The sequence below is a fragment of the Lactuca virosa genome, chromosome 4 (genome assembly GCF_052849685.1).
Source record: "Lactuca virosa cultivar CGN04683 chromosome 4, Lactuca_virosa_CGN04683_v6, whole genome shotgun sequence".
NCBI lineage: Eukaryota > Viridiplantae > Streptophyta > Magnoliopsida > Asterales > Asteraceae > Lactuca > Lactuca virosa.
In genome coordinates this window covers 82494822-82521933 of record NC_136429.1, presented here as the reverse complement: position 1 = coordinate 82521933, position 27112 = coordinate 82494822, and the positions used below count along the sequence as shown (strand labels likewise).

The window sequence follows — 27112 nt, the reverse complement described above, 5'->3', positions numbered from 1 at the left end:
ATTTGTTTATACTTTAGATCTAAAACACAAGAATTAGGGCTTAATTGTATTTGATTATAGCTAAAAAAACCGAACTTTATTGTTTGGTATCAACATATATCGATATAGATGTTTGTTTATAGAGAACAAAAACTTATAAATTTTGATATATTAATTTTTTTCGATAAACTATTACCCTATTTAAAAAAATACAAATAATTTCAGATCTAATATTTTTGAAAATATGAATATCTTTTTATAGAAAAAAAATACCGGCAAAACTGATATTTACACCTCATAATGACCCTGAAAGATTTTTTGTAAATATATATCTTTTAATATAAATTAAAATTAAATAATTATTACGAAAAAATTAAATTTTTTTTTGAATGGCAAATAAATATAAATATCTTCTGCCTAGGATTGAACCTAAGACTTCCTAATTAATAGTTAGATTAGAATTCCATATTACTAGCCCAACTTGTTAGAAAAATTAAATATAGTTCTTTTATTCAGACTAATAATAATAGTTAGATTAGAATTCCATATTAACCGCATTTACTAGCCCAACTTGTTAGAAAAATTAAATATAGTTCTTTTATCAGACTAATAATAATAATAATAATAATAGAAAATTAATAGGAAGATGCTCTCGCCCACCAAACCATTATCCTTTTCCAATATTTTCCCCTCTTTCGTTCACACAAAAGAGACGATGGTGCTTTCTACCTTCATCGCAACGATCCGTCGATGACCTCCTTCCAATTACCCCTCTTACCGTACGACGATCTTCTTCCGGCAACGACTCCTCTCCCAGATCTCTGTGCTTAGGGTTCATCTCTCCTTGATTCTCACCCCTCTAAGCAATGGGGCCATACGTGAATAAACCAAGTAAAACTGCCCGATAGTAGATTGCACACTTACAAGGATGAGCCTATGATGAAATATATCATTATTCTTGTCATAATTTGGTTTGCACTGTTACATTTCCATACAAAACCTGGATTACTTGTATGGACGCATCCACAAACTCTGTAGTTGACTTGAATTTACAACTCTAACGATTAGGTTAACTTGGAAATCTTAGTTATCTCAGAGTTTACTCACATGAGATGGTAGAAGTTCAAAGTTTGCAAAAAAAAAAAGGATCATTTTCAAAGTTCAAAAAGGATCGTTTCCTAGTGGGATTGATTGATTACAGTTACCTCATAAGGTCATTGGTTCTCCCTTGTGCTAACATTGTGTATGCATCTATACAAGGCAACCAGGTTTGTGTGGAAATTTTATAGGGTTAAAACTTTGTGCAGATCAAATTATGAAGATAAAAAGTGATCCCCTTCATCATAGGCTCTTCCTTGCAATTATGAACCCACTTATCGGGGTAGTTTTATTTGGTTTATTAACATATGACCTCATTACTTATCAACAACGAAAGATAGGAACCATTGGATGAAATAGATGATGATTATTTTTCTATGACAATTTGATTGATGGAAGAGTAGTCTATGATGATATCATGAAGACAACGAATGATTTTCGTGTTGTTTATGGTAATGTGTACAAAGCCACACTACAAACCAACAATGTAGTAGCTGTCAAGAAGTTCCACTCATCATCCGAGAATGTTGATCGATAAAGGTTTCCTTAATGAGGTACAATCATAAACAAACATAAGGTATCAAAACATAGCTAAACTCTATGAATATTGCTCCGATGCCTATAACTCATATTTAATTTACGAATACATGTAAAAAGAAAGCCTTGGATCAATCTTAAGTACCTTTTATCTTAGCTAAAGAATTGAATTGGTTGACAAGTTTCAATTTTGTAAAGGCTGTTGCTAATGATTTGGCTTTACATGCATCACGGTTGAGCAGCTTCTTGATTATGATTATGAGACACATATTTCTGATTTTGGGTTGCCCAAGCTGCCCAACATATTGATGTGTCTCCCGGGCAATCTATACATTCTTGGGGTTATTGGTAGAAGAAGTGTTTATGTCCATGGTTCCACTCGAGACAACCTTAGTGGGACCAAGATTCTAAATGTGCAAAAAGTTGCACTCTGGTATGGATATTTTAAATAACGTTTTTTATTTTAAATTTTGTGAATTACTCTTTTTCTATTTTATATATTTCAGAAACACCCTGCTGTGACCCCACAAAGCCAACCTCAAGTGCATGCTCTAATTGCTAATAATCCCGCCTCGTGCGCACGACTTGGATTGATAACATTGGAGCTCATATCTGTTTTTTCGTTTTATCATTAGTATTTATTTACGTATAGAGTAAATTACATCTTTGGCCCCTGAGTACATCTGATTTGTTCAGTTTTGTCCCTAAAAAGTTTTCTCTTGCAATTTGGTCCTTATTTTGAGGTTTTTGTAACGTTTTTAGTCTTTCTTCCAAATGTAATAACTACATTTTTGGGACCGAAACTGCAAAAATCGATATACTTAGGACCAAAAATAGGATTTTTACTTGGAAATGGGTCAAAAACGCTATAAGAACTTCAAATAAGGACCAAAGTTGCAGGAGAAAACATTTTTGGACCAAGATTGCAATAATCAGCTATTACTTAGGGATCAAATATGTAATTTACTTTCAATTTTTTTTTCTTGGTATGGCATTTTACTTCGAAAAATTTACTGAATTATAACATTGTACTTTCAATTGTTTTCTTAGTACGGCATTTTACCTAGAAAATTTAACCCAACTATAGCATCATACTTTTAATTGTTATCTTTTTAGGAAATTATATGCTTGAAACAATCTACCCATTTATAGCAGGGAATTTGATGCCTATGTTGTAACTTTATTTCTTTTGCAGGACTTGAAAGATTGTTGCATTTGAAGAACCTTTTTTAAGACCAATCTGCCCTCATTTAGTTTTTGGTAACTTTGAATGAAACATGGAAGTCATGGTGTCTTTCTTTGCCATAATTTTCCCACTAACCACTGTTTGTTATTCATCAGAAAATTCTCCAGGCTTGTCAATGTTAATTACATAGACGACTGGTCTAGGTACATTGAATTTCATTATAGAGCTATTAGAAATCATGAATTCCAAATAATAACAGTGTACTTTTTTTTAAAATTATTTTTTAATTTTTTTTACCTTTAATAGCAATGTAATTTCATTTGCATACCAATAATAGCAATGCACTTTTATTCCTTACTAGTAATAGCAACATACTTGGTTCTATACTAATAATAATAATAACACACTAAGATTTCCTTACCCATAATGACCATATATTTAAATTTCTTCAAACATTCACAAAATAGTGAAAGAAATGCCCAATTGACCCTCCACAGTCCACAGGCCTCATAACTTACCTACTGTGTGTGTATATATAAAAAGCGTAAAATAGTTATTTTATAGAGAAAAGTGATGAAAATCATAGCAAAACCTATCATGGGTTATTTGGGTAAGAAATATCTTTTTATTAAAAAATACCACATGAATTATGATTGTTGCACGTGTATTCCTTGTGGCTAACACTGTTAATAACTAACCTTTTAAGTTAGTATAGAATGACGTTTTTTTACCTCCATTTTGTCTTTTTCCAACTTTATTATGTTGCCCTTACACTAAATTAGTAAAAATATAAACTACATGGACAATTATGCAAATAAAAAGAAAATCAAGTCAGAGCCCTAACTCCCTAATTTTCTCGACACCCATTGTTCGCCCTCCCACAGCCTTCCACACTGCCAATGCTATTTACAACCCCACCGCCAACATCCTCTCTTGTTAACCAACACATCACATCGACTCCCCATCTCTGATCGACTTCATCCAATACAAAAATATTAGAACCCTTATGACAAACTTGATTCATTGTTTGAATTTTCATCAAGTACTGACTATTTGCATAAAAAACAATAAGAAACCAAAAAAGGTGTTGACTAGAAACCTACTTGGTAATCAATTTCCGCATTGAATATTCTTTTGTCGTTTTGATCCTCAGTAGGGTTGTCTTCACCATCTTGAAAATTTGAACAAACTAAGTAATCAACGGGGTTCTTCTTGACATTTGGGTTTGTTTTTGTTCTTGGGATCTAGGTTTGGCGGATTTTGGTTGTGTTCATGAATGCAAACGATAAATCGATGAGTTTGTTTTTTTTAAGATGTGATTTTGAATTAGATTTTGGTTGTCCATGGATACATACAATCCTAACCACAAGTAAGAATCATTTTTTCTCTTGAGATCTAGGTTTGTTCGAATTTGGAATCAAATTTGCTTCAATCTATATGTGTTTGTGTTTCAATTTATTAGACTATATGACTGCCAGAGTCAGAGTGAGCGGTGAAGGATGGGTTTCGTGGGTAGCTTGGAGGTAATTGAGAAGGAGATATCATGTTAGTATTGAGTTCAAGGTTTTTTTTTTTTTTTTTTTTTTTTTTTTTTTTTTTTATTTAGAAAAGCTCCTGTAGTTTATATTATTATATATACTAATTGAAAAATTAAATATCCTCCTATCTTTTGTTCATATTTATCTTTCTAAACAATAGTCCTCAAAACGCATTAAAGATTGTTGACGCACCTCAACTGCTATCTATGCTATCATTTAATTTTTTTTCACCAACTATTATATTTTCTATTGTTATGTACTCTTATTGTGTAACAACTTACATTTTTTGTTACCTACTATCATCTATGTATCAAATTCCTGTTTATGTAAGATAATTTTCGACGCGGGTAAACTTCTTCGAATAGCTGAGAGAGTAAATTTTTAGTTTTCACTAATTTGGTTTGATGGTAAAATGATAAAGTTGGAAAGAGACAAATAGGGATGAACAGTTTGTCCCAGATCCCAATCACGTACCGGTTCCGGTACGGAACCGGTACCGAACCGTACCGAATTTGAAAATATGGGACGGTATTTGGTACTCCAAAATATATGAAATTCGGGATTCGGTACCACCGGTACCGGTACTAGTACTGAAAACATGTACCATTCCCGGTACCGGTACCAATGATGTTAATTCGGTTCGGTACTCGTGATTGATTTTCGATAAAATTCGGTTTTCAGGAAATCGGGAACGGTACGGGTCGGTACCGGTTCCGTCCCACGCTCATCCCTAGAGACAAAACGGGGTAAAAATGTCTTTTAATAATGAAATTATTTAGGGTGTTTCACAAAAGAGCGAATTACGCCTCCTTTAAAAACCACAAGGACTGGAAGTGTAGTGTTTTTCAATATTGTTCTGAAAGTGAAACTTTTTAGAAAATACAAGGACCAATTATACAGTTTTGTGAAAATACCCAAAAGTGTCTCTCTTATCCCCGAACTCTATGTATTTACGACCACAAAACAATCGAAGCCTTCCGCACACCGTGAACGGATAGGGTTCTTGACAAGCGGTGGGTGGGGAAGATTTTTTATATAAGATTTGTGTCGGCGATTAGGGTTCATCTTCCCCTGAGTTTTGCGATTAGGGTTCATCTTCCCCTGAGTTTTGCGATTAGGGTTCATCTGCGATTAAGGTTCACCCCTGGTTTATCTTCGTCGTTCCTTTATAACATCAGTACATCTGTGGTTGCATACTATATCCTCCGGTCCCAATACAGTAAGTTTTTCAAAATTATTCGTTGCTTTCATGATTTCCATGGACTATTCTTCCATCAAAACTTGTTATGGAGAATAATCATCGCCTTATTGTAATTTGATTAGCACAAAGTTCTACTCATGAATCACTTGCGTAAACCTGGATTACCTTGTATGGAGTGAAGTCATTTTAAGACAGGTCGATATTAACCCACTAGGCAAACTTGTAAAAGCATTAAGGTTAATACCAAATCATCTACACAGATCCAACGTTCGCAAATCAAGTTTCATAAGTTAGCCTTGTTTACCAATCTCCGATTGGATTTATTCAAGGAGCTTGTATTACTGAGGTTCAAGTCATAGATGTGTGCACCATTCAATCTATGTGGACAGAGGAAAAAATGCAGCGATCCAAGTTCATTGTACCTGAAAGTTGGTTATAAATACAACATACTTCTAATCCTACCAAACTCCTTCGGATATCCCCAACCAAATGATTTGAAAAAAGATCAAGGCTTATTGGTTTTATTCCTAATGCTTTTACTAGTTTTTCTAGTATGATTAATATCAAACTGTCTGACAATGAGTTCACATGTTCGGTTCTCTTTGCCCCTATATTGTGTTACATGACTAAAACTTTGTGCAAATCAAATTGAAGAAGATTAATGACCTGTTTCATCATAGATTCATCCTTGTAAATTGTAATTATGCTCTCTCTTATGGGGTAGTTTCAAAAAAAAAAAAATCTCCACCGAAAAAAGTGATTTATTATTTCTCCATAACAAGTTTAGATGGAAGGTTAGTTTATGATGCAATCGTGAAGGCAATAAATGATTTTGATGATGCTTAATGTGTTTGGACCGGAGGATATTGTAATGTGTACAAAGCCACACTACAGAGTAACAATACAGTAGCTGTCAAGAAACTTCACCCATCATGTGAGATTTTTGATCTTAAGGGTTCTGTTAATGAGGTACAAGTGTTAACAGACTCTAGGCATTGAAACATAGTTAAACTCTATGGATATTGCTCCTATGCGCGCCACTAATTTTTTTATTTACAGATACCTTTGAAAAAAGGAAGCTTTTAAATCTGTTAAACTCTATGGATTGGGTTTGAATTGACATCTCTGGTTTACTGATAAATTTTACTTTCAATGTTGTTTACTTTTCTCAAGTTCCCTATGATGCATCCTGGTGATAATATGTATTCATTTGAATGCCTTCTAGTTAAATACATAAATTATATCAGTTACATGTGGAAGAATCTTAACACTAACATAAGAGCATGGTATTGGACAGGGCTATATACATTCATCTCCTAACTAGAATGCACAAATCTGTTTGAATTTTTAACCATGCTTTAAATTGAGAACCATAACCAGAAACTAGTAAAAAGAAAGCATGAAAGCTTAACAATGACCTGTTTCTTCAAATGTCTACACTATAGTCGGCTTATGTTATTGAGGTTGCATATATTCTGGTTGATATAATCTTGAATAGTGAGAGTACAAATTTATGCTCTTTCATGCTATAATAGTGATCATGGACTCTGCATAATGAATCCAAAAAAACCCTTATTTATATCCATGACTCCATTTTGTATGCTCATCCAGTTTGTAATGAGTTTTAGGATCAAGTTCTCGTAGGAAGTATGCATAACAATAGGAAAAAACACAAACTAATGGGTAATTGGGTATGTGGCCCAAACAAGGGTCAAGTTTTTGCTACCATGGTAGAACCATGAATACACCTTTAAACTGTTGAAAGCAAGCAGAATCCTTAACAGTTAGAGATAGGACATTAACCTAAGTGATATGCTTATCTATTCTTAATAAAAGATAAAAGAATCCCTAAATCGCCACATGTCACCATTTTATACCAGCTTCTTGCCACGTGTCATTACCACAGCTGTGTTTAGTCTGCTTTTCTCACCCATGAAGTCAAAACTCAGCTCTCCTATTAATCAGCAAATTAGTTTTAAGATTTTATTCGTGCTTTCAAATACTATCAATCTATCCCTGGTAACAAATTTCCTAATTTTTTGGGATTACTATCAATTGCACCCGAATATTATATGTAACAACTTTGTCAATTCAATGTATCTACTTTTGTTCATGAGACTCAATTTTGAAATCCCTAATTCTCGGCTCCCCAAATCTCACTTCTTTCTTTATATTTAGGGTTTTGATATTGATTTGGAGAAGTAATTGAACATACAGGTGGTTTCTTCTTTTCCCAATTTCATTATTGTGGTCTTTTTTTCCACCCCTAGATGTAATATTTGAACTGAATATTGTATGCTCCTTTTTTTCTTTGGCAAAGATTCGAGGACTTCAAATTTATACGAGAGGTTCTTTGATACATTTCTTCAACATCACACTCTTTCCACATTTCTCATGTTTTTCTCATCAGGTATTTCTTAGTTTTTTTTTTCTTTATAAGAAACGAAGTTGAATATGATCATTGTCAATACATTTTTTGGTTAGTTTTTTGTAGCTTTTATTAAAAAACTGATTTTAAGTTGATCAGTTATTTATTCACTGGTTTAATAACCATAAAGTTAAAATAGTTAAATTTTAGCGATCAATATTGAAGTTTGTGTGATCTTTTATGTTTTATTTGATTTTCATGCATGAAATGGTTGGAAAAAAATAGAATATATGGAACTTGATTATAAATCCAGGGGAAAGGTATAATCTAGACATATAATTCACAATTGGTTTCTGATTTCTGTTGAATAACTATAAGCAATAGTGATATTCTAACTCTGTAAACAACAAATGATGGAGCATCAAGAACTTTATAATGCTCAACTAATAACCGAAAAGTTAACTGAGAAGCTTTATTTTGCGTTCACCTTAAATTATGTTTCATTTGAGATGTTGAAATATGTTATTTTGTGTTTTATGTTAAACTTTTAACTTGTTATCTTTTATTGTCGATTCTAAATTTAAATGATGAAACTTAATATATTGCATTGAAATAGTAACAACATGTCCTACTTTTGTGTATGGTATTGATCATAAAATTTATGAATTTATTTATGTTATATCCAATCATTAACAGTACTACTTGATTAATTTTTTTATTTATCTGCCAAATGACTTTGGCTGCAATTTGGTCGCCACCAACAATATCAAATTGTCCGGTGTGAATGAGTTCCTTGAATTTTTTGGGTCCCGGCCTTATGGTATGTGTTCTATATACTACACTTGCAAGGATTATACATTGTAGGTGTAAATGCAAAAAAAACAACAATATAATTGTCAATTTGTCTGCGTTATATCATACTTTTATTTTTGCAATTTTTTACCTTAAGATAATCTACCCAATTATAGTAATGCCATCCAAATAAAAAAATTGTTGATCTTTTAAAGTGTAATGTCCTATGGAGAAAAAGGAATTGAAAGTACAATGCTATGATTGAATTGATTTTTAATAACACAATGCATTAATAAGGAAAAAATGAAAGTAGAATGATGTAATATGACGTAATGAAAGTATGATATGGGTATCGAATGTCGAAAGTATAAAATTGTTCATAAATATATAAAATTCTTCATAATGAAAGTATGATATGACTAAATGAAAGTACGATCTGATCTTTATAGAAGTCTAATCATGTGGTTGTAGTTGAACAATTTTATATTTAATACAATATTTGGGAGATTGTAAGAGAAAAACCAGGATAAATGGAAAATCTGACCATTGTTTGCCAATTTGTCAATTTGTGCAGGTGTATAAAGTTGTAATTGCAAGGGAAAGTGGACAGCTGCGACATTAGCCATGAACTACCATCTAGAGGTCTATTCATTAACAGTTTAGAAATTAGCCATGGACTACCAACTAAAAGCGTTGTACTTTTGAAAAGTTTATCCAATTTTCTTTCTCAACCACGGTGAGACATGTTTTTCGTCCATATACACGTAGTTCTTGAGGGAACTACACGTAGTTCTTGAGGGAACTACTATAAGGTACCGGTAGAAGTTGGTTTCTATATTATATGTTTTTTTGGGCAGGTGTTAGATATGGTAAATGTCCATCACTTTTCATCATTTTTATTATAATATTTTTGTTTGTATGTGTTATTTATTTAAAGGTATAACGAACTTTCAATATTTTTCAATACAACCAACCTTCAAAATTTTCTTCTATGGTTGTTCGTCTATTTATTTTTTCTCCTTTAAAAAAATCTATTGAATGCAGTATTCCCATTTATCATTAGTTATAATAAAAAATACCATCCAATTAGAACGATTGAAGACAATATGCCCATAGTATTAGTTATTAAAAATCATTTTGATTCTTGATTTTTAAATATGTACATTTATAACTTTGTAATTGTTTAATTGTCTTCATTTTGTTTGGGTTTTATATATTTTGATAAAAAAAAAGGAAGTAACATCGTCTTGATTATTAGATTATTCATTGATGTACAAATGCATATTGCTATCTAATGTTTATTTTGATTTTTTTTCCATCATGGGTTTTGTTAGTTTAGATTTGACATTAATGATGTATAAATACAAATTGCTATCTCTTTGTGCCGATTTGTGAGTATAAGAAATAATTAAAACTATTTGTGGTTGTGTAGTTTTCTTCCTATTCTATGTAAATTGACTACATGGAAAAGGCTTCTCAATTATAGCATTGTACATTCAAAGTACAATATTATCTAATAACAAAAGAATATTTTTAGAACACATACCCCTGTTTTTTTATTTTCCCACCTAAATATGCATAATGATTTGATTCATTTTGATAACCATAATGATTAAAAGGGTTTTGTTTCATAAACCAATTATACACAATTTCATACTAGTTTGATAGGTACATTCGCTTTCAAATTGAAACTCTTTTTAGATTTAACTGGAAATGCCTAACAAATCAAATACAGTTATATTGCACTATTAAATCCTTACCATTAATTTGGTAACTAACAATGTTTTCTCATAGATTGTCCTAGGAATACATTTGTAAGTGTAAATACACTTTTTGTGGAAAATTTTGGCATGGAAAAATACGACCTTGACTAATCACAGTGTACTAGACTTCTGAAAAAACGACCTTGACTAATCACAGTGTACTAGACTTCTGAAAAAACATGACATCGACTTCTAATAGCGTAACACATTTTTTGTGGAAAAATAAGGCATTGATTTCTCAGAGTGTGATACACTCCGTGGAAAATTATGGCATTGACTCCTCAAGTCTACTCTTGTGGAATAATATGAAACATCCACATTTTCCATTTTGAAAATAGGCAACTAAAAACAAAATAAAAAATGATAGTTCAAGTATAAATTACAACACACAAACCACAATTTTCATAATAACACACGAAAGCAAATAATGTCTGCTTCAAACTTTCTACTTTTTTCTTTAGCTCTATTAATCATTCCACTCTCCATTATACAAAATTTTGCTTCTGCATCAATAGAGGAAGCAAATGCTCTTCTTAAATGGAAAGCAAGCCTTCAGATCCCAAACAACTCATTGGTTTCTTCATGGCTCCCTATGAATTCCAGTGCATCGGCTCCATGCACTTCTTGGTTGGGAGTAATTTGCAATACTGATGGGAGCATTCACACGTTGAACCTCACATCATCAGGAATAAATGGTACACTTCACCAATTTCCATTCTCTTTGTTACAAAATCTTACAAAATTTGAGCTCAGTGTAAACAACTTCTTTGGCCCAATCCCACCAGAAATACGGCTCCTGTCCAAACTCGTATATCTTGATTTTTCAGCAAATAGATTTTCTGGAGTAATACCACCTGGGATAGGGATGTTAGCCAGTCTTGAAACCCTCCACCTGAATGAAAATAACTTGAGTGGTTCACTACCACAAGAGATCGGCCAATTAACCTCTCTCTATGAGCTTGCATTGTATGATAATTCTCTTGAAGGAGAATTACCTCCATCATTGGGAAATTTGAAAAACTTGGCTTATCTTTATCTCGATAACAATAAGCTTTCGGGTCCAATTCCTCAAGAGTTTGGACAACTTGTCAATCTTGTGGAAGTCTATATCACTCATAATTCACTTCATGGTCCCATCCCAAAAGAAATAGGAAATCTGAAAAAGCTAACTATCTTGTACCTTTTTCAAAACCATCTACATGGTTCAATCCCACAAGAAATAGGAAGCATGGTTTCACTTAAAAGCCTAAGCCTCTTCTCAAACAATCTGTCTGGCTCAATTCCCTCATCTTTGGGTAATTTGACATCTTTGAATCTTCTCCATTTGTACCAAAATCAACTCTCTGGTCATATTCCTGTCGAACTTGGGAATTTGAAGTCTCTCACTAATCTCGCGGTGAGTGAAAATAATCTTAGTGGCTCTATTCCTTCATCACTAGAAAACCTGAGCAGCCTACAATATCTTTCCATCCGTGACAATAAATTATCTGGGAATATACCACAAGGATTGGGAAGTCTAGATTTGGTTGAGCTAGAAATGGACACAAATCAATTGTCCGGTCATTTGCCCAAAGATTTCTGCGGGGGAAACCTTAGATTTTTATCACTAAGTGATAATCAGCTCACCGGTCCTATTCCAAGAGGCTTAAGGAATTGTCGTACCCTATTTAGAGCTGTTCTTCAAAACAATCAATTCACCGGAGATATATCGAATAGCTTTGGGGTCTATCCAAGCCTAGATTACCTTGATCTCAGTCACAATAAATTTCACGGGCAGCTTTCTGAAAACTGGAGTAAATGCAGGAATTTGACAGCCTTAGGGATCGGATATAACAACATCAGTGGTAGCATTCCACCCGAGTTTGGAAATTCAACTCAACTAAGCAGGCTTGATCTTACTTCAAATCATATTGTTGGGGAGATCCCTAAGGAGATTGGGAAGATGAAAAGTATGTTGTATTTGTCCTTGGCTGATAACCAACTTTCAGGTATTATACCTAATGAGCTCGGATCACTGCGTGATCTTATTGCTCTCGATCTGTCCACAAATAGATTGAATGGGTCGATACCAAGAAATATTGGTGACTGGACACACATGTATTACTTGAATCTTAGTAATAACAAGCTCAGTGAAAAAATCCCTTCCGAGATAGGTAAATTAAGTCAACTGACAACACTTGATTTATCTCATAATTTGCTCATGGGAGCGATACCATCTGAAGTTCAAAGTTTGCAAAATTTGGAGAAATTTCATCTTTCTCACAATAGACTATCGGGTTCTATTCCTGACGCTTTTGAAAAGTTCCTTAGTGGGATTGATATCGATTTGTCTTACAATGAGCTCACAGGTCCAGTTCCCCCTTATGCAATCTTTGTCAATGCATCGATACAAGTATTTCAAGGCAATCCAAGTTTGTGTGGAAATGTTATTGGATTAAAGCTTTGTCCACGTCAAAATATGATGAAGAAAAAAGACCCCTTTCATCATAAGCGCATCCTTATAATTGTGCTTCCTCTTTTCGGGGCACTTTTACTTGGTTTACTCATGTGTGGCCTCATAGCTTATCAACGACAAAAGAAAATTGTTCCACAACAATCATCGGACGTAGAAGGTGATGATTTCTTCTCAATATCAAGTTCTGATGGAAGAGTAGTGTATGATGAAGTCTTGAAAGCTACAAATGACTTTGATGATGCACACTGTATTGGGACAGGAGGTTATGGTATTGTATACAAAGCCAAGCTACAACCTAACAATGTAGTAGCTGTCAAGAAACTTCACTCATCATCTGGTAAGGTTGATCGTAAGGGATTCCTTAATGAGGTACGAGCATTAACAAATATAAGCCATCGAAACATAGTGAAACTCTATGGATATTTCTCCCATGCCCGTCACTCATTTTTGATTTACGAATACCTTGAAAAGGGAAGCGTTGGATCAATCTTAAGTAGTGATATCTTGGCAAAAGAATTGGATTGGTTGAAAAGGATCAAAATTGTAAAGGGTGTAGCTAATGGTTTGGCTTATATGCATCACGATTGTTCACCTCCTATAATTCATAGAGACATTTCCATTGCCAACATCCTTCTCGATTCTGATTATGAGGCACATATTTCTGATGTTGGCACATCCAAGATTTTAAAGCTAGACTCATCCAACTGGACCACAATTGCAGGCACCTATGGTTATATCCCGCCAGGTAACTTAAGTTTGGGCTGTTCTTTTTTACATCTACACATACACGTCTATACATGTATGTACGTATTTATGTATATGTATGTATGTATATATATATATATATATATATATATATATATATATATATATATATATATATATGTTAGAATGGTGTGGGGTTGATATAACTTTTTTAGTTTTTATCTCATTTTCTTTTTCGATCTAGAGCTTGCGTATACGATGGTGGCCAATGAGAAATGTGATGTGTATAGCTTTGGAGTTGTTGCACTGGAAGTGATGATGGGAAATCATCCTGGAGAACTCATAACATCTTTACCAACATTGGCTGCTGATTATCTATTGCCAGCAAATGTGGGAGATCGCCGTATATCGCCACCATCATCAATAGTTGAGAAACAAGTTAAATTAGTTCTGAGTCTTTCAAGAGCATGTTTGAACTCCAACCCACATGCAAGGCCAACAATGCGCCAAGTCTCAAATCTGCTCACGGAGGAGTGGCTATAAAATTCCATATCTGGTGTACCTTTTAATGATTTACTTTTCAAAAGTTTCCTATGATGCATCCTAATAATATGCATGTACTAAAAATGATGCCTTCTCGTGAATCAACTTTTCATAGGTTTTGTTATAGCATTATGTAATAATATACACAGTTCTAAATAACGTTAGATGTGACTTGACGACAATGTCAATGCTCAAGTTTTTACGAGTCATGACGAACCACGTCGTTTGTAAGGCGTGATTATATATATATATATATATATATATATAGAGAGAGAGAGAGAGAGAGAGATGTTCAAATGTTTCTAATAATTATTGTGTTCCTAAATGCACCAATCAGAAATTAACAAATAATTAAATAATTAATTAAATCAAAATGGGTATTTTCGGTTTTTTGCACTTGCAATTAATGGGATCATTTAATTAAATCCCTGCAATTAAGGAAACAAAATAAATTTGTTGACCTAATCTGTCTCTTTTATACCCATCGGCATTAATTTCTCCCATTCTTCGTCTAAACGTCAACCTCGACCCGATCCCCAAACCTTCAATCGCCGACCACAAAACCTCAATGGTCCTCTTTACTGCCGGTATTCCGCTAGTCGCTTCCATCATGTTTGATTTTGTGTCTTGTGAACAAAGAGATTGCTGCGTTTTCCACACTATCTCGACGGCATAATCATCAAAACAGGTATAATCATGCTTAATTGTTAATTATTATTTTGTCCTATATTGAATTAATTCTTTGAATTTTATAATAAATGTTTGACCGATACGTATGAATGTATTTAAATTCATTAAAATATATAGAGGTCCAATATTATGTCGTCCTCTTAGCTATGTCGTTCAATATTAACTTTTGCATCTCAACGAGTATACTGAGATACTTTCTAACTAATGGTTTAATAAAATAACAATTAAAATATCTTAGTTGAGGTAATGGTTTAAGGTATACAGCTATAGCCAATTGAGGTCAAATTTTTAACAATTTTTTTTATTCACAGTGAATTTTTTTATTCCAATAACATGATGATTTAATTTGCTTATGATTAGTTATTTCATACTCTTGATAATACAAATTCTTTAAGAATATTCAAAACCATTCTTGGAGAATTTTTACGGTATCATTCTTGCAGAATAAACATGTTTCTTGATAGCTATTAGACTCTAAGTAATATTCTGTTAGAATAAAGTATATGTGTTCTTATAGAATCTTTGTTTGCCATTTATTATATTTTTTGATAAATTTTAATTCTTTAATTTGGTGTATTTTATGTTTTTGGAGTCTTTTTTCGATTAAAAATTGGTGATTCGAGGATTACATTATATCAAAATGGTTGAACAAGTTCACACTTCTTCATACACTTTATTTTCTTATCTAGTGATTTGTGGATTACATTATATTAGAATAAATTAAAATTATTTAATATTAGAATTTATATTTATTCTCTAAGATTGCATTGGATTTTTTAAATATTTGAAAGTTAATTATGTTTTCTTTGTGAATTTAAGTTTTGAAGATGTTGCTATTGATGTGGAAAAGGAAGAAAACATGGAGAACGAGACTGTATTCTACCAGAATGTATTCTGCCAGAATGTATACAGTGTTACTTTGTCAATATTATTCTTTTAGAATGAATTAGTGTTTTTGTTATATTTTGATTTTTTTTTCTTTTTTAACCATTCTTAGTTTTAATCTTTAAGAATAATTGTAATTCTTGAACCAATACTAGTCATATATATATATATATATATATATATATATATATATATATATATATATTAAGAATGAATGTAGTAATTGTTTATAGTTTTATTCTTTACGAATTAATGTAATTAGTGATTCTTAAAGAATAAAATCTGTATTCTTTAGAAAATGTTATTCTTCATAATATGTTGTACAATTCTTTAAGCATGTTAATTATAAATAAAATACCTTGAATATAACCATATTCTACAAGAATAAAATCGAAAATATCTTTACTAGTTTATGGTTGACTTTATCATTCTGACATAATAAAATCGGTTATTTTAAAAACTATATTAGAATTAAATTTGAATTAATTTAAAAAAATCAGATTTAAAAAAAATAAAGATCTAATTATCCCTTAAAATCCGAAAATTTCCTTTTTTAATATAGGTCATTTGACAAAAATACCTTTATGCTGAAATATATGTGATTATATGGTACATGTTACCCTATTGTAATATCATATAATCTCAGATCATGACCTTTGATTTTATTCCATCCGGTGGTCCAGATCTGTGCATTCTGACACACAATAGTTAGTAAAAACACAATAACCTAAGCCTATATATATATATATATATATATATATATATATATATATATATATATATATATGTATGTATGTATGTATGCATGCATGTAAATAATGTACTCGTCGAGTCTCTCTTGGCCAATTCTCATTCAGTCGATTCTAAGCAGAAATAATGTCCCAAACTCTAGATCTAGCCTCCCAAGGCTGAGATACCACGTAAAGCTGCAAGCTTTACGTTCATGCATGACATTTATGGCTCAAAATGCCAAAACAAGACTCTATAGAAATTTTAGTGCATAGAAGCTTGCCAATAACTTGATAAAGCTTGGATCTTTGGACTCAAGGGACCTCATTAAGTCCAGATGTGATGTCTCAACCTCATGTCATGCTCAAATGACTCAATAACCAAAAGATGGATGGGTGAAAACCCTAAAACTCCCTAGAATGAGATCTAACAAAAGAAATTGTCAGGATGGTAGCTTTTTACCTCCAAATAGAAGCTAATCACTGAAGAACACTGGATCCAAAGTCACTCCTCGATCCAATTCGTGTTGCTCTCCAAATCTCCTTCCAAAAATGCACAAGAACACTCAAATTAGCCTTTCTCTATCTCTCACAACGAGTGGAACTGGTCTAGGGTTTCTTACAGAGCTCTAAGGTGACAAGGGTGGCGGAAATGAGGGCTTAAGGTCATTTAAATATGACACAAACCCTGGAAATTAGGGTTTTCTCACTCAACACCTACTCGTCGAGTCGGGGTCCTCCGACTCGTCGAGTTGACTCTAAAATCTCGTGGCTATCTCAAACTCTACTCGACGAGTTGTGTCCTCCAACTTGTCGAGTTCCTCTTTCAAAATGAATATAAAAATAATTAGATAATATACCCGGGACTCGGGATGTTACACATGGAATTAATGATAAATCTTATTTATAGATTCATAATAACGACTATGAATATAAATGTAAGTTACACTGGAATTAAAATAAGTGTAGCTTAACTTATAGAGAATTTCTAGCGAAAAGTCGGAAATTGCACTGGCAGAAGTCTGACTCGAGAGCTTCTACTTTCCGGGCTCTTAAATACTTCATAGCCTAGCTAAATACCCTAAATCCTAAGGAAATATCGATATTTTGGCTCTAGAGTTCAGAGAGAAATATTGTGGGTTGTAGAGAATGAATGAGGGGCTGCTGCTACTTATAAGCTGATTTTGCATATACGCATCACGCGCTAAAGACGACGTCTCCCCTGCCATTTCGTGCCACGTGTCTGCTTCTCTGTGGTCCGCATTGTCACCTATGCGTGCCGCCCAAAACATAGATTTTGTAGATTCTGTAACTTCTTCATACAAGCTCTGTTTTCGACGTTCTTTATTTCCACACATATCTATCAACGAGATCTACAAATTTCATTTAGACTCGATCAGCTAATTCTGACTTTATTTTTAAAGTTATATTTGTACAAACTTATATTGTTAAAGTCCATATAAAAATCATAATCCTTCAATAGGACATCCGTTCTCGACTGTCTTTATATTGTCGGAATTGTATCTACGAGATCTTCAACACTCGTTTAGATTGTTTCGGCTAACAATCAACCGATTTCTATTTCGGTTTTTGCTCGCGTATTGTTGCGCTGAAACTTCAAAAAATTATAACTTCCTCATATGAAGTCAGATCTGGACGTTCTCTATATGCATACACTCGGTTTTACAATTACTACAACTTTTTTTTTTAGATTATTTATCCTAAATAACCTTCTACCAAAAACATCTATTTATCACCATGACGAATAATTATCCTTTTATTCCTTAATCATCTAGCCCTATCTTGCGGGCGTTACAGTTTTTGAGGGTTCAAAGTAAGAAAACCTAAACCCACATATCAGATTCTATTTCACTACTAGAAGCCTATCCAGTTTCTAGGTTTTTACAACAATGTCATAAGGTACACCTAATTCTTTTGCGAATATGAAGACTTCATCTTCATCCATGTTTGTTAGAACCCTAGTTTTTTCCATTACTTCTCTCACATTTTAGACTGTGTCAACAATGTTTCCAGATCCAGATTGATCTCCTTATTCTCTTCTTCTTTCACCTCGTTTTGACCCGAATTAACAGGGTCGGATTCAGATTGGGATTCCTCAATAGTTAATGAAAACTCACCCTTTGAATTGTGGGCTCAACTACAATATCTCGAGAACTCTCTTTACTTCCAGATCCAAGAACAAGAACAAATGGCGAACGATAAGGGTTCATTATGCTCAGTGATTCCTGTTGGCAGTGGAAACGACAAATTGTTGTTGTATGCATCAAGGACCTCAAAAATTTGGAGGTTTGCATAATTCCATTCTAACCCACCATTAAATGCATTGTTTGATATGTTTAGAAACGGAAGAGATGTTAAATTGGAGAGATTGATTTTTCCGATGAAGTTATTGTCATCGAGGGAAAGCTTAGTAAGACTGTTAAGAGACGAGATATCATGTGAAACAAAGCCATGGATGCTCATGTTTGACAATCAAGTGAAGTAACTCTGTTTTCACACACACACACAGAGAGAGAGAGAGAGAGAGAGAGAGAGAGAGAGAGAGAGAGAGAGAGAGAGAGAGATGTGGGCACTCTTTTATTTTTTAATTATTAAAATATAAAAATAAAATCAAAAGGGTATAATATTTATTTTAATTTTTGGAGGGACCAAACCCACACACAAACATGGTCAAAAGGACCACAAATCCAAAAAAGTTGGGGTTTTGACAAAAACCCATAAAAAATGCAAACAATAGAGACCATTTTTGTAGTTTTTTCTAATTTAAAATTAAATTATTGGTATTTATAAGTTACGATTTTGTTCGCTTACTATAATTTAAAGTTACGTTTTTTGTCCTTTACATTATTTTTTTTATAGTTTTCGTTTTTATTAATGTTACTTTTTGTTTAAACATTATAAACTTTACGTTGTTTGGATCAAAATGATTTTTTTGATACTTTTGTGATCCACTTGATAATGTATAATCGTTACCCCGCTACATATGAATTCTTGACATTTGTAAATCATATTTTATATACGAATTGCAAAGGAGTTAGTCCGCTAAATAAATTTACGTTTTTGGTCCTTACATAACTCTTTGTAGTCTTTGTTTTTATTAATTCCAAAAGAGTTCTCCGTTGCAACACGCGAGGTGACTTAAATACTAGTTTCAATTAATTATTAATTTATTACAGAAATTATTAAATAAATAAGATAATATTTATAACACACTTTAAATAAATATTATACATGTATCTTATAGAAGTATTACACATACATTTGAAAAAATTAATACATATTTATGCATTGGAATAAATTTCTCATACATAATCATCTGACACAATTTGTAGACCGAAATGAGCTTCTTTATTTTTTATACATTTATATTGAACAATAAATTGTTGGATTTAATTGTCTTCATCCATTGTCGTTTTAACCTCTATCGATAACACTTCTTTTGTAACTTCAATTGGTACAACAAGATCATGTTTATCACCGATTATTATATTATGTAAAATAATGCATGTACTTAAGCTTTTATAAAATACACTACCGTGTTTTAATTTTTTAATATGTATTTAATTTATTATATGAACTCGATACATAAGTATTAAACTTCTTATTTATAATTAATTAATATAATTTAATATATAACAAAATATTATAAATATTAAATATTATATTTAAATAACTAATACATAAAAATAAAATAAAAATATGTAAAATATAAAAAAAACTCGATAACTAGATTTTTAACTTTATTTAAAAATATTAATTTAATATATTTTAAATATATAAAATTTAATATATAATAAAATATTACAAATATTCAATATTATATCTAAATACAAATCTACAAATAAAATAGAAGTATAAAAAAAAACTACAATGGAACTAGAATTTTAACATTATTAATTTTTTTTAAATAAATAGTATTATTTATTATTATTATTTTTTTTATATTTGAAGTAATCACTAAAAAGGATATAAATAAGATAGGGTTAGAAGAAACCCTAACCTCTCAAACTGAATCAAAGAAACTGACCAAACTCCAAAGAAACCGTAAACGCTAGTGGTTGCAGATGATAGGGTTCTTGACAAGCAAAGCGAGGTGGAATTCTATCCCCGGTTCTGCGATTAGGGTTCATCTTTCTCTTCGTCTTCCTCGTCCTGTAACAACATCAACGGCAGCATACAGTATCCTCCGGTCCCAATACAGTAAGTTTTTCAAAATCATTTGTTGCCTTCATGATTTCCATATACTACCCTTCCATCAAAACTTGTTATGGAGCAGATCATCACCTTCTTAGTAATTTGATTTGCGCAAAGTTCTAGTCCTAGAACATTTCGACAAACTTGGATTAAATTTTATCCCGAGGAGTACTGAATTTTATGATTAATTAATCTGCTAGGCAAACTTGTAAAAGCATTAATAATATCATAAAAAAGATCCAATTCTCGCAATCTTTGAGCTTCTATCTTTCTTTGAGCAAATTCTGGGTATATCAAGTTTCATAAGATAGGCTAGTTTACCAATCTCAGATGTGATTTGTTTTTTCACGGAGCTTGTTATTACCTGAAAGTTGTTTATAAGTGCAAAATACTTTTAATCTTCCCAAACTCTTCCGAGCCTTTTTACTTGAGTTGAAATTACCAAACTATGGTGGTTTAGTCAACAAACGAAATTTGATTTATCTATGAATTTGCTCACGGAAGAGGTGTCATTTGAAGTTCTGAGTTTGCAAAGTTTGAAAAAATGGATCTTTTTCACAATAGACTATTTGATTTTATTCCTAATGCTTTAACAAGTTTGCTTAACATGATTAATATCGACTTTTCTTATAATGCGCTCATATGTCTGGTTCCCCTTGCCCTAATTTTGTGAATGCTTCCATCAATGTAATCCAGGTTTGTGTTGAAATGTTACACGACTAAAACTTTGTGCAAATCAAAATTTGAAGATAAATTCATCCTTGTAATTATGCTCTCTTATGGGGTTAGTTTCACTTGATTTCTTCACATATGGCTTCATTGCTTACTGACAAAAAAACATCTCCACCGAAACCAATGAGTTATTACTTCTCCATAACAAGTTTAGATGGAAGATTAGTTTATGATGCAATCGTGAAGGCAATAAATGATTTTGATGATGCTTAATGTGTTTGGACCGGAGGATATTGTAATGTGTACAAAACCACAATACAAAGTAACAAACTAACAATATAGTAGCTGTCAAGAAACTTCACTCATCATCTGAGAGTGTTGATCTTAAGTGTTTCGTTAATGAGGTATAAGTGTTAACGGACTCTAGGCATTGAGATAAGTCAATGCAAATTGCCATGTTTATAAAAATTGACAACATTTCATCTGTTGCATTTTTAAATGAAAATTAGCAAAAACTTTTTCCATCCATTGGTATTTTGGGGTACAACTAGTAACAAAATAACATTATTTGATTATCTACACCTTAATTGTCCTATGCTATTGAGGTTGCATATAGTATGGGTGGTATAATCCTGAATAGTATGTAATATATGCACTTCCATGCTATAATAGTGATCCTGGACTCTGCATAATGAATCCGAAAACCATTATTGACATTAATAACTCCATTTTTTGTATGCTCATTCAGATGGTATATACACCTTGATATGTGTTTATGACCAAGAATAGGTGCAGTTTGTAAAACTGTATCACAATTCACAACCAATAGGTTGAGGGTTGAAGTATTGCTAGGACCCCTTTTGAAGATCAAAGGCCAGGCATTTCTATTCCATGTCTTTCAACATTGCTTCCATAAATCAAACAAGGGTTCTGCTACCATGGTAGAACCATGGATGCACTCTTCTTACTGTAGAAAGCAAGCTGAATCTTCAACAATTAAAGATAGGATATGAACCAAAATGATATGTTTACAACCTTGTAAAAAACAAAGAAAGAAAAGATGGAATATCACAAGGGTTCAAAACAAAGAGAAAGTTGAGAAGACATGGAGTTTAAAACTCCTATGTGGTTTGAAAATTTTAACGTTGTATAATGGTGGTCATTATTGCATTTTGTTACAATGTTGCCATATTGTGATTGCTATTTAATGAATGTTGTCGTTTTAATGATTATCTTTTAATTATTTTGTAAGTTAACGTTTTACCAAGTTAATTTTTTTTTTATTTTTAGAAATTAGCATGGTCAATTTGAAACAATAATGATTAAAAGGGATTTGTTTTCAAAACCAATTATACACAATTTCACAGTTATTAGTTTGACAGGTACATTTGCTTTCAAATTGAATTTCTTTTTAGATTTAACCGGAATTGCATAACAGATCAAATAAAGTTATATTGCACTATTAAATCCTTATTGCACTATTAAATCCTTACCGTTGTTAGTTTGGTAACTAACTAACAATGTTTTTTCATAGTTTGTCATGAGGTGTACATTTGTGGACAAATATGACACTGACTTTTCAGTGTAATACATTTTTTGTGGAAAAATATAGCGTTTACTTTTCAGTGTAATACACTCCTTCGTTGAAAATTATGGCATTGACTTCTCAAGTCTACTCTTGTGGAATAGTATGAAACATCCAAATTTTCCATTTGAAAATAGGTACCTAAAAACAAAAAGAACAGGATAGTTCAAGTATAAATTACTACACACAAACCACAATTTTCTAAAAACACAGCAAAGCAAATAATGCTTTCTTCAAAGTTTTTACTTTTCTCTCTAGCTCTACTAATCATTACACTTTCTTCAATACTAAAATTTGCTTCTGCATCTTTAGAGGAAGCAAATTCTCTTCTTAAATGGAAAGAAAGCCTTCAGATCCCAAACAACTCCTTGGTTTCTTCATGGCTTCCTAAGAATTCCAGTACATCGGTTTCATGCACTTCTTGGTTGGGAGTAATTTGCAATGCTGATGGGAGCATTCACACGTTGAACCTACTAACATCATCAGGAATAAACGGTACACTTCACCAATTTCCATTCTCTATGCTACACAATCTTACACATTTTGAGCTCGGTGTAAACAACTTCTTTGGCCCAATCCCACCAGAAATACGGCTCCTGTCCAAACTCGTTTATCTTGACTTTTCAGAAAATAGATTTTCTGGAGTAATCCCACCTGAAATAGGGATGTTAGCCACTCTTGAAACCCTCTACCTCAATGGAAATAACTTGAGTGGTTCAATACCACAAGAGATCGGTCAATTAACGTTTCTTTATGAGCTTGCATTGTATAATAATTCTCTTGAAGGAGAATTATCTCCATCATTGGGAAATTTGAAGAATTTGGCTTATCTTTATCTCGATAACAATAAACTTTCGGGTCAAATTCCTCAAGAGTTTGGACAGCTTGTCAATCTTGTTGAAGTCTATATCACTCAAAATTCACTTCATGGTCCCATTCCACCTAGCATAGGAAATCTGAGAAAACTAACCATCTTGTACCTTTTTAAAAACCATCTAAATGGTTCAATCCCACAAGAAATAGGAAGCATGGTTTCACTTGAGCGCCTAAGCCTCTTCTCAAACAATCTGTCTGGCTCAATCCCCTCATCATTGGGTGAATTGGCATCTTTGAAACTCCTCCATTTGTACCAAAATCAACTCTCTGGTTCTATTCCTGTTGAAATTGGGAATTTGAAATCTCTCACTAAACTTGCGGTGAGTGGAAATAATCTTAGTGGCCCTATCCCTTCATCACTAGAAAACCTGAGCAGCCTACAATATCTTTCCATCCGTGACAACAAATTATCTGGGAATATACCACAAGGATTGGGAAGTCTAGATTTGGTTGAGCTAGAAATGGACACAAATCAATTGTCTGGTCATTTGCCCAAAGATTTGTGCCACAGGGGAAACCTTATATATTTATCACTACGTGGTAATCAGCTCACTGGTCCTATTCCAAGAGGCTTAAGGAATTGTCGTAGCCTAATTAGAGCTTTCTTTGATGACAATCAATTCACTGGAGATATATCGAAAAGCTTTGGGGTCTATCCAAGCTTAGTTTACCTTGATCTCAGTCACAATAAGTTTCATGGGCAGCTTTCTGAAAACTGGAGTAAATGCAAGAATTTGACAGCCTTAAGGATAGGATATAACAACATTAGTGGTAGCATTCCACCCGAGTTTGGAAACTCAACTCAACTAGGCAAGCTTGATCTTACTTCAAATCATATTGTTGGGGAGATCCCTAAGGAGATTGGGAAGATGAAAAGTATGCTGTATTTGTCCTTGGCTGATAACCAACTTTCAGGTATTATACCTAATGAGCTCGGATCACTGCATGATCTTATTGCTCTTGATCTGTCCACAAATAGACTGAATGGTATGATACCAAGAAATATTGGTGACTGGACACACATGTATTACTTGAATCTTAGTAATAACAAACTCAGTGAAAAAATCCCGTCTGAGATAGGTAAAGTAAGTCAACTGACAACACTTGATTTATCTCATAATTTGCTCAAGGAAGAGATACCATCTGAAGTTCAAAGTTTGCAAAATTTGGTGAAATTGGATCTTTCTCACAATAGACTATCGGGGTCTATTCCTGATGCTTTTGAAAAGTTCCTTAGTGGGATTGATATCAATTTTTCTTACAATGAGCTTACAGGTCCAGTTCCCCCTTATGCAATCTTTGCCAATGCATCATTACATGTATTTCAAGGCAATCCAGGTTTGTGTGGAAATGTTACTGGATTAAAGCTTTGTTCAAGTCAAAATATAATGAAGAAAAAAGATCCCTTTCATCATAAGCTCGTCCTTGTAATTGTGCTTCCTATTTTCGGGGCATTTTTACTTGGTTTACTCATGTGTGGCCTCATAGCTTATCGACGACAAAAGAAAATTTTGCCACATGAACAACCATCAGATGAGGAAGGTGATGATTTCTTCTCAATATCAAGTTTTGATGGAAGAGTAGTGTATGATGAAGTCTTGAAGGCAACAAATGGCTTTGACGATGCATATTGTATTGGGATAGGAGGATATGGTATTGTATACAAAGCTGAACTACAACCTAACAACGTAGTAGCTGTCAAGAAACTTCACTCATCAACAGGTAAGGTTGATCGTAAGGGTTTCCTTAATGAGGTACGAGCATTAACGAACATAAGGCATCGGAACATAGTGAAACTCTATGGATATTGCTCCCATGCTCGCCACTCATTTTTGATTTATGAATACCTTGAAAAGGGTAGTGTCGGATCAATCTTAAGTAGCGATATCTTGGCAAAAGAATTGGATTGGTTGAAACGGATCAAAATTGTAAAGGGTGTAGCTAATGCCTTGGCTTATATGCATCATGACTGTTCACCTCCTATCATTCATAGAGACATTTCCATAGCCAACATCCTTCTTGATTCTGATTATGAGGCACATATTTCTGATTTTGGCACATCCAAGCTTTTAAAGCTAGACTCATCCAACTGGACCACAATTGCAGGCACCTACGGTTATATCTCGCCAGGTAACGTAGTTTTGTGATGTTTCTTCTACATCTTCTTAAGTTATACACACATACACGTCTATATATGTATGGGCGTATTTATGTATATTTATATATGGGTATCTATGCTTAGAATGTTGTGGGGTTAATATAGATTTTATAGTTTTTATCTCATGTTCTTTATCGATGTAGAGCTTGCTTATACAATGGTGGCCACTGAGAAATGCGATGTGTATAGCTTTGGAGTTGTTGCACTGGAAGTGATGATGGGAAAGCATCCTGGAGAACTCATAACATCTTTACCGACATTGGCTGTTGATTATCTATTGCTAGCAACTGTGGGAGATCGTCGTATACCGCCTCCATCATCAGTAGTTGAGAAACAAGTAAAGTTAGTTCTGAGTCTCTCAAGAGCATGTTTGAACTCCAACCCACATGCAAGGCCAACAATGCGGCAAGTTTCAAATCTGCTAATGGAGGATTAGCTTTAAATTTCCATATCTGTTGTACTACTTTCAATGTTTCCTTTTAAGAAGTTTCCTCTGATGCATCCTAATAATATGTACTCAATAAATGCCTTACCTAGTATGACATGATGCTACACATCAGATGCCTTACCTAGTATGACATGATGCTACACATCAGATTATTTATTAATCCTTAACTAAGGATATGGCAAGCATACATGTTCACAACAACACCGATCAACATGACACCAAAACAAGCAAAACATGAAAGCAAACAAAAATCATACTATTTGTGAAAGAATTTTCTACATAATCGCCAAGAAAATAGGCAAATCAAGATGCAACAAAACACGTCAGGAATATGCTGACAAGTTAGACTATCAACTATATTTAGGCTAAGTTTTGGGTACTTAAGTGTAAGAGAATCAATTACAATCTTCTATATCTATACTCCGATATTTGGTTCTATATGGTATCAGAGCCCGATCACCACTAACCCTAGCAGCTGTCAACTTTTCTGCCCTAAATCTATCTGTCGGCTACTCCAATTAACCATGGCCATTGTTACAGCCTTCGCCTCTACATAAAAGATAGCCCATAATTCTCACAAATTTGCCTTCACCTTATCACCCACAAATTACGGGTACCAGAAGGTAATGATCCAACCATTCTTGATAACCACCAACCTTTTCGGCTATGTAGATGGCACAGTTCAGTGTC

At 33.1% G+C, this 27112-nt stretch overlaps 2 protein-coding genes and 3 long non-coding RNA genes across 5 annotated transcripts; all 5 read left to right on the top strand.

Moving 5' to 3' along the window:
- Positions 1-634: 634 nt before the first annotated feature.
- LOC145105842 (uncharacterized) lies at positions 635-3157 on the top strand. Its single transcript, XR_013707425.1, has 2 exons — positions 635-2047; positions 2121-3157. It is a non-coding gene; the product is annotated as an uncharacterized LOC145105842 (long non-coding RNA).
- Positions 3158-5312: 2155 nt separating this feature from the next.
- On the top strand, positions 5313-9618 carry LOC145105838 (uncharacterized). The gene is made up of 4 exons (XR_013707424.1): positions 5313-6508; positions 7718-7756; positions 7860-7949; positions 9274-9618. It is a non-coding gene; the product is annotated as an uncharacterized LOC145105838 (long non-coding RNA).
- Positions 9619-10842: 1224 nt separating this feature from the next.
- LOC145105835 (uncharacterized) lies at positions 10843-14339 on the top strand. Its single transcript, XM_079042924.1, has 2 exons — positions 10843-13662; positions 13867-14339. Exons 1-2 carry the CDS (start codon positions 10890-10892, stop codon positions 14163-14165), a joined length of 3072 nt encoding a protein of 1023 aa, XP_078899050.1. The 5' UTR covers positions 10843-10889; the 3' UTR covers positions 14166-14339.
- A 6144-nt stretch (positions 14340-20483) lies between these two features.
- LOC145105836 (uncharacterized) lies at positions 20484-22606 on the top strand. Its single transcript, XR_013707423.1, has 2 exons — positions 20484-21759; positions 22104-22606. It is a non-coding gene; the product is annotated as an uncharacterized LOC145105836 (long non-coding RNA).
- Positions 22607-23164: 558 nt separating this feature from the next.
- Positions 23165-26519, top strand: LOC145105834 (uncharacterized). Its single transcript, XM_079042923.1, has 2 exons — positions 23165-25946; positions 26118-26519. Exons 1-2 carry the CDS (start codon positions 23165-23167, stop codon positions 26408-26410), a joined length of 3075 nt encoding a protein of 1024 aa, XP_078899049.1. The 3' UTR covers positions 26411-26519.
- Positions 26520-27112: the final 593 nt, after the last annotated feature.

Bases quoted from the DNA above. Each gene is read 5' to 3' on its own strand.
- LOC145105835 (XM_079042924.1), top strand. From the start codon at position 10,890: ATGTCTGCTTCAAACTTTCTACTTTTTTCTTTAGCTCTATTAATCATT. The intron at 13,663-13,866 runs GTAACTTAAGTT...TTTTCGATCTAG, and splicing joins CTATGGTTATATCCCGCCAG to AGCTTGCGTATACGATGGTG.
- LOC145105834 (XM_079042923.1), top strand. From the start codon at position 23,165: ATGCTTTCTTCAAAGTTTTTACTTTTCTCTCTAGCTCTACTAATCATT. The intron at 25,947-26,117 runs GTAACGTAGTTT...TTATCGATGTAG, and splicing joins CTACGGTTATATCTCGCCAG to AGCTTGCTTATACAATGGTG.